Source organism: Dryobates pubescens, chromosome 24, assembly GCF_014839835.1.
Source record: "Dryobates pubescens isolate bDryPub1 chromosome 24, bDryPub1.pri, whole genome shotgun sequence".
Classification (NCBI taxonomy): Eukaryota; Metazoa; Chordata; class Aves; order Piciformes; family Picidae; genus Dryobates; species Dryobates pubescens.
The window spans coordinates 11909384-11922056 of NC_071635.1; the positions used below are offsets into that span (position 1 = coordinate 11909384).

Consider the following 12673-nt stretch of genomic DNA (forward strand, 5'->3'; position numbering starts at 1 on the left):
GAAAGATGTTGAGTTGCTGGAAGGTGTCCAGAGAAGGGCAAAAAGCTGGGGAGGGGTTTGGAGCACAGCCCTATGAGGAGAGGCTGAGGGAGCTGGGGTTGCTTAGCCTGGAGAAGAGGAAGCTCAGGGGAGACCTTATTGCTCTCTACAACTACCTGAAGGGAGGTTGTAGCCAGGCAGGGGCTACTCTCTTCTCCCAGGCAACCAGCACCAGAACAAGAGGACACAGTTTCAAGCTGTGCCAGGGGAGGTTTAGACTGGATGTTAGAAGAAATTCTTCACAGAAAGAGAGATTGGCCATTGGAATGGGCTGCCCAGGGAGGTGGTGGAGTCACCATCACTGGAGGTATTTAGGAAGAGACTGGATGGGGTACTTGGTGCCATGGTTGAGTTGATTAGATAGTGTTGGATGATGGGTTGGACTCGATGATCTCAAAGGTCTCTTCCAGCCTGCTCTGGTCTGGTCTATTCTATTCTATTCTAATTTCTATTCTATAAGTTTAAAATTGCAGTTCTAATGATGGCAATGCAAGAAAGGGCATGAACAGTGAAGGAGAGCTATCAAGAAAACTAAACCAAGTAGGGTTACAATCAAATTGCATAGTTTCTTGAAGCTGTTACATAAGCACATATCAGCTACCAGGACAGACACACAGAGGCATAAACACAGTTTTTTAATTCCTAAAATTGCTTTTATATTTAAGAAGTCTCCGACACTGCCCATGTTCATTTTCTCACTTTCTCCTCAAGAGCTCTTTCATTTCTTACACTCTGCAGACCTTTGGAGGAGAAATCAGATAGGGAAATGCTAAAACACAGACTTATCGACAAAGAATTTATCCTGCAGCTGCTCTAGTTGCAATAAGGTAAGGGGGGAAAAAATGACAGTCTTTGAAGGAAAGCCTTCTTTCTGACTTTTTCAAAGGAAATCAATGCACTCATGTAACAGGATCAGATGCAATGGCAGAAAACACCTTCCAGGGGAAAAAGAGAATTATCTATCACTAGGTTTTGTGTGTTTCACTCTGGAGGAAACAGCCAGTGCAACTCACCCAAAAGGTGTCACTGCTTTAGGCCAGAGGAATGAAATGCAAAGAAAATAATTATGTAAAGTCACAGAATCACCAGGGTTGGAAGAGACCTCAAAGATCCTCAAGTCCAACCTGTCACTCAACACCTCATGACTAAACCACGGCACCAAGTGCCACGTCCAATCCCCTCTTGAATACCTCCAGGGTCAGTGACTCCACCACCTCCCTGGGCAGCACATTCCAATGGCTAACAACTCTCTCTGGGAAGAACTTTCTCCTCACCTCCAGCCTAAACTTCCCCTGAATGCCACCAGAATTTTTCATTGTAATCACATTGCCTAACTTCTGATATTTGGAAGCCTGTGGTTGTATGCACACATATGGACAGATGGGCAGAGTCCAACATGATGGCATTCAACGAGTCCAAGTGCCAGGTGCTGCACTTTGGTCACAACAACCCCATGCAGTGCTACAGGCTGGGGTTGGAGTGGCTGGAGAGCTGCCAAACAGAGAGGAACCTGGGGGTACTGGTTGACAGCAGCTGAACATCAGCCAGCAGTGTGCCCAGGTGGCCAAGAAAGCCAATGGCATCCTGGCATGCATCAAGAATAGTGTGGCCAGCAGGAGCAGGGAGGTCATTGTTCCCCTGTACTCAGCACTGATTAGGCCACACCTTGAGTCCTGTGTCCAGTACTGGGCCCCCCAATTTAAGGAGGATGCTGAGACTCTTGAATGTGTCCAGAGAAGGGCAACAAGGCTGGGGAGAGGTCTGGAGCACAGCCCTATGAGGAGAGGCTGAGGGAGCTGGGGTTGCTTAGCCTGGAGAAGAGGAGGCTCAGGGGAGACCTTATTGCTCTCTACAACTACCTGAAGGGAGGTTGTAGCCAGGAGGGGATTGGTCTCTTCTCCCAGGCAACCAGCACCAGAACAAGAGGACACAGTCTCAAGCTGTGCCAGGGGAAGTTTAGGCTCTGTGTGAGGAGAAAGCTCTTCACAGAAAGAGTTGCTGGCCATTGGAATGTGCTGCCCAGGGCGGTGGTGGAGTCACCATCTCCGGAGGTGTTCAAGAGGGGATTGAACGTGGCACTGGGTGCTATGGCTTACTTAGTCACGAGGCGTTGGGTGACAGGTTGGACTTGATGATCCCTGAGGTCTTTTCCAACCTTATTGATTCTATGATTCTATGATTATGAAAGCTTCAAGGTAACTGAAAATCCTTCTCGTGTTCTGCAAGCTGAGGCTTCAGGTCGGTATTTTGACATTTTGTCCTAACGTTTTACCACACAAATTAGCCTGCAATGCAAGCACATGGCCAGCATTTAGCTCTGCAGCTATTTTACAAGCCAGTAATAGAATTTCCATTATAATACTGGTGGTTTTCCTTAGACAGTTCACAGACTGTTGCTCAGGCACACATCCTCTCATTTTTTAATCACCGCTACACTGCACTTCTGAGGGCTCCCCTTCCATTATCTTAGTGCATAATTGTTTGCATTTTTCACTATAAGGTAGTATATAATGAGCCTTTACGGTGCTCCCAGATGCTGGTGTTTAGCTGCACTTCCAGTTAAATGAATCCCTTTTTGTGTGTGTTTGTTTAACTGGAATTTGTTTCTCTGAAAGGGAACCGGCCCAGTGTTTGTTTAACTGGAATTTGTTTCTCTGAAGGAGGACTAGCTCATCCCTGCCTGGTCCTTAGAAATAAAGGGCAAGAAGACATGAATGAGGTTGCAGTGATAGGCAGCAAAGGGCTACCAACAAGACAGCAAGGAAGAGATGATGGAATGAGAACAACTCTCAAATCTCATTCCTGTCTTTGCTGTCCTCTGCCCTGCCCCAAAAGCCCACATACACATTAATAAACAAGACTCAAGCAGTGCCCAAATTCTGTTCAAATCCTCCAGAGCAAGCCTGTAATATGAATTCTTGTGCAGGAACATTTGTTTGTATGATTTACCAAAACAATGACAGCTGGCAGAGGAGTGTGCTTGCGGACATGAATCATGGAGAGAATTTCCGGAAGGTGACCCTCGCGGGATGCGACGAAGAACATCCTGGTGGGAAATAAATGTGGACAGACTTTATATGTGCTCATTACTGGGACTAGGCAAAGCAGCTCATGAAAGTCACAGAGCACAGCAACACTTCTTAGGCTTCTTTGAGGTGCTCTGAACAAAAAGACTAGCAGGAGAAGCCCGTACACAGAAATCAAAGTCATCTCTGAAGGTGTCCCCTCCTTACCTTACACTATGATCAGTGTTTGGAATTAGTTCATATTTTCCCTCCAATTTCCCTCCTTCACATGAAACAAAGCAGCCATTAATTAAGTGCTGTGCTCAGAGGGATCAGTTTCCAAACCATTCAAAGAGGTCACTTCCAACCTGGTTTATTCTATTCTATGCTATGTTACTCTATACTATGTTATTCTATGCTATGCTATTCTATGCTATGCTATGCTATCCTACCCTATTCTATCCTATCCTATCTTATCCTACCCTATTCTATCCTATCCTATCTTATCCTACCCTATCCTATCCTATCCTACCCTATCCTATCTTATCCTACCCTATCCTATCTTATCCTACCCTATCCTATCTTATCCTACCCTATTCTATCCTTCCCTATCCTATCCTACCCTATTCTATTATGTTCCATTCCATTCTCTATTCCATTCCATTCCAAAGGGTTTTAACAATGAGATACTAACCTCAGCAGGACCAAAGTGAGCAAGAGCCCCACACCTGGTAAACACTGCAGTCATTTTTCATTTCCTGCTCGAGGAATGAATCCTACTCTACCTGCCCCTTACTTCCTTACCTTCAGTGTAACTCTCCATGCCCTTTAAACCCCGCTAATAGCAGCAACACTCACCTGGAGACTGCAAAGATGCCACCATTCATAGATCCAAAGCAGGAGAGGGCAACAAACACTGGTACAGCTAAAGAAAAGTTTCCCATGAGTCGTTCAGCAAAGGTCTGTTAGAGGAAAGAAAAACATACAGTGATCTTATTTTTCATGAAACATGAAAGTTGTTGTACTCTATCAACCATTTTTCATAACTAGGGTAAGTTTTATTGAGATTCCTTGTCTCCATCCTCCACTGAACATTGTGTTGTGCATTTATTACCTCTTCTCTTGGGCAGATGAGGTCTCCCACCCCTACTCCTGGCTATATGTGGAAGATCATCACCTGAGGCAAGGTAGAAGCAGGCCCTGATTTATGTCAGTTCAGACCCTTATGACTCCATAAAAGATGATCCTGTCTGCATGGGTCACGGTTTCATCTGCATAATTAATATCATTTTTTCTGCAGCCTTCATTTTACTTAGCTGATGCTCCCCAGTACTGGAGTCCACCCATCCACACTTTGTTGCACTAAGCTACCAGAAAAAAGCCTAAATTGGAGTTTGGGGCACCACAGGAGACATGTACAATTTCCTTTAGGTCTGCAAAATGTTTTGTTTCTAAAGCTCCCATCAGCTACAGAATTTGGTCATTTTTTTGAATGCCACATCCACTGAAATAGCCACAGGCAATGTCACTACTGGAAAGTAAATGGAAATTTTTATTTCCTCATTATGAGTCAGGTACCAGAAATATAAAAATCAGTGTCATCACCACAATTCAGCAAGAACAATCAAAGCAGTATTTCCAAGCCAGGTTGCCTTGCAGCTCCTTCCCAAATGAACTCCAGCATTCACAGCAACTCCCTTCCTAAGCACTCAGGATGCACATTAATGCAGAGCATTACAGCTTCGTGCTATCCAAAAGACAAAAATCAGTTGAGAGCTCCCACCTCCACCAGTGTCTGTGTATCCTGCTCCCCAGGAGCTCAGCCTCCAGTTTAGCACAGAATTCCTCAGGCAGGTACTTGGCTGTAAAACTCAAGTCCTATTGACTTTGTAATATCAGGTAAATAAATACAGTCTAACATCACATTACCAGTGCTGTCGATGGCCTCAAGTGCAATCCCATTCAGCAGTCAAAAAAAACCCCAGACTGAGTTCCCTGGGATGCTACTGCACGGTGTAAAACAGGAGCCATAGAAAGCCTGACTGCATGTGCCCCCCAACCCCTCCACCACCCCCGCCGCCTCCCCAGTTTCGTCCCCTGCAAATAACAACATGTCAACAGACACAACTGTTGCAGCAGGGACATAGCTTGGTGGTTTTCTTCTGCAACTTACCACTGCTACAGCTTTTGAAAGCAGCAATTCCCCAGCACTGATTGTAGTGAAATAAGCCACGTTTGTTAACACATAGCCAACTGTGACGATAATCATTGAAATGCATATTGCGAGGGGTATGTTTCTGAAATACACAAGGTAGCTCATTATTTTGCAATCTGGTTGCTATTCCCCTGAACATGAAACAAACAACATGAGAAGCAGCCACTAATGATGGTGAATGCACATTTGGTGAGCCCAAAAATATCGCTGTTAGAAACTACCAGTGGGGAGGGGAAATCATAAACACAGCTCAACAAGAACCATCTCGATAAAACAGATAGGTTTATAATGAAGAGGCAAGAAACCAGTTGAAGGAGGAGTCCTCTGGGGACACAAAGAGGTTGTAGTCCTCATGCTTCCCCTACAAGTCCTGTATAAGCTTCCCACACTAAAAAAGCATGGCCCACCTGAGCTGCCTACTCATATTGATTTTCAAGCTGAGCCCGACAGGAAGCCCAAGGAAGATCCATTATTGTCTGGTATTGTTCCTCAAACACAGGGAGGGGGTCAGAATTAAAAGGTCCTCTTCACTACTACTCCTTATTTATCAGAGAAATCCTTGACATTGCTATGTCTGTGTGGAGATGAAAGGAGCCTCTGAACTGGAACAGTATCACGTCTTGCACTCCTAAGAAGCCACCTGCCGTTAACCCAGATGCACGGCTACCTGTGTAAGAGGATCTGACCACAGTACAGCTTCAAATCTAAGAAGTCACAATCACACAGTAGCACAGTACATTAGAGGTTGGAGGGACATCCAGAGATCAATAGAGTCATAGATCACGGGGTCCAACCCCCCTGCCAAAGCAGGATCACTCAGGTCTGCACAGGAATTTGTCCAGGTGGGTTCTGAAAGTCTTCAGAGAAGGAGACTCCACAACTTCTCTGGGCAGGCTGTTCCAGTGTTCCATCACCCTCACTGTAGAGAAGTTTCTCCTCATGTTGAGGTGAAATCTTCTATGTTCAAGCTTGTGCCTGTTCTTTCTTGTCTTATTATTGTACACCACTGGAAAGAATTTGGGCCCCTCCACTCAACACCCACCCCTCAGATATTTATACATATTGATGAGAATTCTTAGGGTTGGAAGGGACCTCAAGGATCATCCAGTTCCAACCCCCCTGCCATGGGCAGGGACCCCTCACATTACATCAGATTGCTCAGAGCCACATCCAGCCTGGCCTTCAAAACCTCCAGGGATAAGGCTTCTGCCACCTCCCTGGGCAACCTGTTCCAGTGTCTCACCATTCTCATGGTGAGGAATTTCTTCCTAACATCCAATCTGAATCTACCCATTCCTAGTTCTGTTCCATTCCCCCTGGTCCTATCATTACCTGACACCCCTCCCCAGCTTTCTTGCAGGCACCCTTCAGATACTGGAAGGCTACAATAAGGTCTCTCCTCAGATCTCCTCTCATTAACCCATTGCTACCTTGTGCAAGTAAAGCAGCTGGCAGGAGGGCAGCCAGTCAGCTTGCAAGATGTGCTTGTTGATGGAGAAGGCAACAGCAAAGACCAGAACAAACAGCCCAGAATACAAGTGTTGTGCTGCTGTCAGAACCACTAATTTACTGGCTGAAGTAATCCTGCAGAAGTGTGTGTTGATAATTCATGTACAACAAATTGGTTTGTAGGTCAGTTGCCAGATTATTTTGCAACCAGTTTGGTTAAGCCTCTTACCTGACCTGGGTGTAAACAAAATTGAATCTGCATCTTTTATTCAAGGTCAGACTATATAGTTTCAAAGCCTCTCAGAATGGAGAATTTAATTAAATCTTCTGCATCACAGATGAATGCTTCAGCCACTAAGCTATTGGATAAATCTGCACTTACTCCAACCTTAAAATAAAGCTATTTCCAGTCCAAGATAGGAAATGTGAACTATTTTCACACATACCGTTTAAGTGACTGAAAGCACACTGTTAAACTTAACAAGTCTTTGCTCATTCTAACTCCCACCAAACACCTGCCTGCTCTACTTGCTTCTAATTTATATCCAGATCTAATTTCCTCCAAAACAAAATGGCAATTAAAAACTAAGGGGCAAAACCCCCAAATCCTGCTTCCAAACAGGACCATTTTCCTAGCACGGCAGGTCTTGCCCTTCAGAGAACCACAGAATGGTAGGGGTGGGAAGGGACCTCTGGAGATCATCTAGTCCAATCCCCCCATGAGAGCAGAATCATCTAGCTCAGGCTGCACAGGACAGCACCCAGGCAGGTTTTGAAAGCCTCCAGAGAAGGAGACTCCACAAGCTCTCTGGGCAGCCTGTTCCACTGCTCTGGCACTCTCAGAGTAGAGAAGTTTTTCCTTAAGTTCAAGTGAAACCTCCTCTGTTCTACTCTGTGCTCATTGCCCCTTGGCCTATCACTGACCACCACCATAAAGAGCTCAGCCTCATCCTCATGACCTCCACACTTCAGGTACTTAAATGCATTGATAAGATCCCCTCACAGGCTTCTCTTTCCCAGGCTAAACACCCCCAGGTCTTTCAGCCTCTCCTCATGTAAGAAAGATGCTCCAGTGCCCTCATAGTTTTTGTTGCCTTGTTATGCTGCAGAGCACTATGCCCCTTGGATAGTAATACCAAGAACAAAAGAAAAGCTCAAGAGAAGAATAAACCCTCCCAAAACAAGGCAGAACTAGTCAGCAAGCACTACTCATTAAAAAGCCTGCAGATCATAACTCATGCCTGGAGCAGCACAAGGGATGCTGTGACTTCTAAGCTCCCGAGTCCTCGGCTTCTGAATGAAACAAGCACTCAGGTTGCATCTTGATCCATCTCCTGGCAGAAGCAGACCTTCAGAGGACTGCTGTACACTGGCACACAGCCCCTCTGAGTGCTGCTTATTAGCCACTGCTTCTGGTGAGAGATTTAGACAAAACTGAAAGGCAAGTCTGCCCTCATAGGGGAGGTGCTCCAGCTCTCTGATCATCCTTGTGGCCCTTCTCTGGGCACGTTCCAGCACATCCATATCCCTCTTGTAATAGGGGCTCCAGAACTGGATGCAGTGCTCCAGGTGGGGTCTCACCAGAGCTGACTAGAGGGGGAGAATCACCTCCCTTGACCTGCTGGCCACACTTGGGCCCTGCACTTGGTCTTCTTGAACCTCATGAGACTGGCTTGTGCCCACCACTCCAGCTTGTCAAGGCCCCTCTGGATGGCATCCCTTCCCTCCAAATGCAATACAGGAAGCAGCAAGAGCATCCTGGTAATTAAATAAACTCAGGCCAAAAGATGTATAGGCTTGGCTTAATGAAGCTGCATTACAGAGTCCAATCTATCCCTTGCCATTCCCAGTTGATCATTGTGTGACCCTAACAGCAAACTTCCTTATCTCTGATGTATGTTTTTCAGGGAAAAAGGAAGCCTACAGGACACCAAGGTACCAAATGCTTCTCACCATGTTAATGTGTGTGTGGGGGAAATTACAATCTCACCCATCTGTTAGGAGAAAAGAAGGATGCAAAACTTCAAAGGAGGCCACCTCCTAGGACACAATCAAAGCCAGGAAGAGAGAGACAAAAGAGATGGGAATCATCACAGCACCTCTTGAATCCATGTGTTTGTAAATGTTAATAGAGGGCTTGGCAACGGCTGCCTTTAGCAACAAGCCATTATTATTTTGTTTATTGTGGTGAAGGTTCTCTTCAGCAGATCACCTCTTCTCCCCCTTCACTACCTCCCAATGTATTCCAGCCATATGCTGCAGACCAGAGCTGCTGTTTGTGGGCTTGCCGCTCAGACGCTATTGAATTCTGTGACTTCCCTTCATCTTCTTTTGATTGTGACTTTCCAGGGGAGAAGTGAAGGCAAAGAGAAAGAAATAAATAACTAAATTAAAAAAAAAAAAAAAAAAAAAAAAGGGAAAGGCCAGCTATTAAGCTGTGTTCTCATTTACACCACCACATGCTCCACAGACATTACTGCTGGAGCGAGCATTAAAGGGCTCCCTTCTCCATTTCAATGCCTTGGTTCTGTACCTCTGACATCTGGCCAGAGCCAGCAGCATGGCACTGGGTGAACAGAGTGAAAAATCAGACACAGCCTGTAATTTAAAAAACCTTCTTGCTTGCTAACACCTAGCAAGAGAAGAATAAGGCTTCTGCTGTGCCTAATTGCTTGCTTTACTTCCCAGTCACTGGTTTGGATTATAATTGGTTACAGTTCATAAAAGGGGTCGTCTATGACCAACTGACTTCATAGGGTCAAACTGCATTACAAGTGTGCTGGGAAGGGCAGCAGATTTCATTAACTTCTCAAATGTTTGCAATGCCCTTTCCAGCAGGCTTTCCTAAAAAGCCAATTAACACAAAATCTCTCTTGGCTAAAAGTGAAGACCTAGAAAGGTACCAACTGCACACGGTAATGCTGTTCTCCATAACATCTCCTACCAGGCAAACCTTCCCAGATGAAGTCCCAGGCAGAAGCACATCTGTCAACAGCCCCGGACAGAATGAGGGCTTAGAATCATAGAAGAGGATGGAAAAGACCTCAAAGATCATCAAGTACAACCTGTCACCCAACACCTCATGACTACTAAACCATGGCTTCAAGTGCCACATCTAATCCCTTTATGAACACCTCCAGGGATGGTGACTCCACCACCTCCCTGGGCAGCCTATTCCAATGGCTAACTCCTCTCCCTGTGAAGAACTTTCTCCTCACCTCAAGCCTAAACTTCCCCAGCGCAGTTTGAGACTGTGTCCTCTTGTTCTGGTGCTGGTTGCCTGGGAGAAGAGACCAACTCCCTTCTTCTCACAAGGCAATTTGCCTAATTTGAGTAGAGATTTAAACCTGCCTATGGTCACACACTGCTCCAACTCAGGTTGGCAAGCTAGATCTCACCAGAGTGTCTTAGTTATGCCACAGCCCAAGCCCTAACTTGTCAAGCCAATGCCTTTTATGAGAAGCCTTTCTTTGAAGAGCAGAATGAATTCCTCTGAAACTTGGACTCCAGCTAGGGAGACACCTCATATTCAAGCAGGATCCTGAATCTTTTTGCTTGGGGTGGATAACATTGCTGGAATTCCCAAAGAAAACTAAGCCAACACAGGAGAAATGAAAGATGACAGTTAAGACCACAAAGGACTTGGGAGGTTACAACACTAAATATAAGTCATGCTGTCTCTGCTTAGCCATGGATGTCACTTGTCCAGCAAGTGAGTGAGCACTGTGAGGAACCAGAAAGCAAGTGGAAGAGGCAGTACACAGAACTGCTGAAATAATACAAACTGCAAGCAAAATGGGTGCTTCTTTTTTTCCTTTTAAACTTTTTTCTTTAGGATCTCTAAGAGAAGTGAACACAGACTTGAAACAAGATAGAACTCATCCCCTGTGACTTCTCAGTCAGCTCATGATGAACGATTTCCATACGTCCATCAAGTGTCAGCATTTGATGTCTTCACATCGCCTCATTTGCAAACTGCTGTTTCCAAGAGACATAGGAACAATCAGGCCAAGCTTTGCCTTTGCATTGAACATAACCCAAAATCTCACCCCTCCCAAGGACCTAAAGGTCCTAAGCTGTCTTTTCTTTCCTGTTGTGTGCATTGCACTGTGTCCAGTTCTGGGCCCCTCAGTTTAGGAAAGATATTGGCTTGTTGGAAGGTGTCCAGAGAAGGGCAACAAAGCTGGGGAGGGGTTTGGAGCACAGCCCTGTGAGGAGAGGCTGAGGGAGCTGGGGTTGCTTAGCCTGGAGAAGAGGAGGCTCAGGGGAGACCTTATTGCTCTCTACAACTACCTGAAGGGAGGTTGTAGCCAGGAGGGGGCTGGTCTCTTCTCCCAGGCAACCAGCACCAGAACAATAGGACACAGTCTCAAACTGCACCAGGGGAGGTTTAGGCTGGATGTCAGGAAGAAGTTCTTCATAGAAAGAGTGATTTTCCTTTGGAATGGGCTGCCCAGGGAGGTGGTGGAGTCACCATCCTTGGAAGTGTTTAGGAAGAGACTGATAGGGTGCTTGGTGCCATGGTTTAGTTGATTAGATAGTGTTGGATGATAGGTTGGACTCGATGATGGCAAAGGTCTCTTCCAACCTGATTAATTCCATTCCATTCCATTCATTATCAGAGAATCTGAGAGACTTAATTTGAGAACAGGTGCCTGGAAATGAAGCCAGCAACTGATCTCAGGACCTCTAGCAAAGGATCTGCATTTAGCACCTCAGAACTTGCAACTAAACCATGGCACCAAGCGCCCCATCCAGTCTCTTCCTAAACACCTCCAGGGATGGTGACTCCACCACCTCCCTGGGCAGCACATTCCAATGGCCAATCACATCTTCCTCATCTTCAGCCTAAACCTCCCCTGGTGCAGCTTGAGACTGTGTCCTCTTGTTCTGGTTCTGGTTGCCTGGGAGAAGAGACCAACCCCAACCTGGCTACAGCTTCCCCTCAGGTAGTTGTGGACAGCAATAAGGTCTCCTCTGAGTGTCCTCTCCTCCAGGCTAAGCACCCCCAGCTCCCTCAGCCTCTCCTCACAGGGCTTGTGCTCCAAACCCCTCACCAGCTTTGATTTTGACATCCTCTCTTTGTTTCATTTGTGGGGAACTTCCACATACTCTAGGAAGTTTGTGACCTTTTCTGCCACAGATCCCAAAACTCAGATTTGACTTTTATTGCCTATTTCCCACTCAACCGGGAGGTGAAGGGAGCACTTCTGCTCTTTCAGAAGCTCCAGCATTTTATTTTCTTTTGAGGCCTATTTGCTGGAAGTGCTTACAGCACTGCCAGTAGCACAGATTATGATGAGAAGCAATAGTAATTCATGGTGCTTGCTTAGAGGCAGGGAAGCCATAACCACAAACCTGACACTGGGCTGTAAAAGCAGAACTCCTGCCTGTACCTAGCAGGTGAATGAAAGGAAGTGGAGCAGAGGTGTGATTCAAAGCCCTTCCTCCAAGCTGCCTTACCTAGAACAGGATCACAGGTCCAACTTCTTCTTCACTGCTCTGGACAGACACTTACCTCACTGCCAGACTTCAATGTAGAAAGAAGGGTGTGATGTAATTCTGCATTACAAGTAGTTTTATTTATTACAGGGGGCTCTCCTAGGAGTTTTAAATTATTAATCCCCTGAGCACCTGGTTCATGAACAGAGTCCTCTTTCCCCAGGCAGAATCACTTTCCTCAGGAAACAGAGTCTCCTGACATTCCCTGCAGACAGAAGCAGGCAGAGCTGCTGTCCTGCAGAGCCACTTTCCCATGGAGCACAAGGACAGCAGCTGGCAGAGCACTGGCAGTAGTTGGGAGGGAATATTTAGCAGCATAAACAAGAGAACCTGAGGTGGAAAATGGGTGGATCAGGTCTCATAGCTGGGAAACCCAAGCCATCAGACAGCAGCTACCACATAACAATAATGTCATGGCCAGGGAAAGAGATTCCAGTGGTTACAAAAGGAATCCCACTAAAAT

General features: G+C 46.0%; 1 protein-coding gene across 1 annotated transcript in view; it reads right to left on the minus strand.

The window, feature by feature from the left end:
- The window catches only part of SLC7A11 (solute carrier family 7 member 11), a 67360-nt gene that overhangs the window by 11432 nt on the left and 43255 nt on the right, over nt 1-12673 (minus strand). Inside the window, exons 7-9 of the mRNA XM_009896727.2 lie at nt 5218-5341; nt 3903-4006; nt 2989-3085 (exon numbers count right to left, since the gene is read on the minus strand). Coding sequence (XP_009895029.1) covers nt 2989-3085; nt 3903-4006; nt 5218-5341 — 325 coding nt within the window. The remainder of the gene's footprint in view (nt 1-2988; nt 3086-3902; nt 4007-5217; nt 5342-12673) is intronic.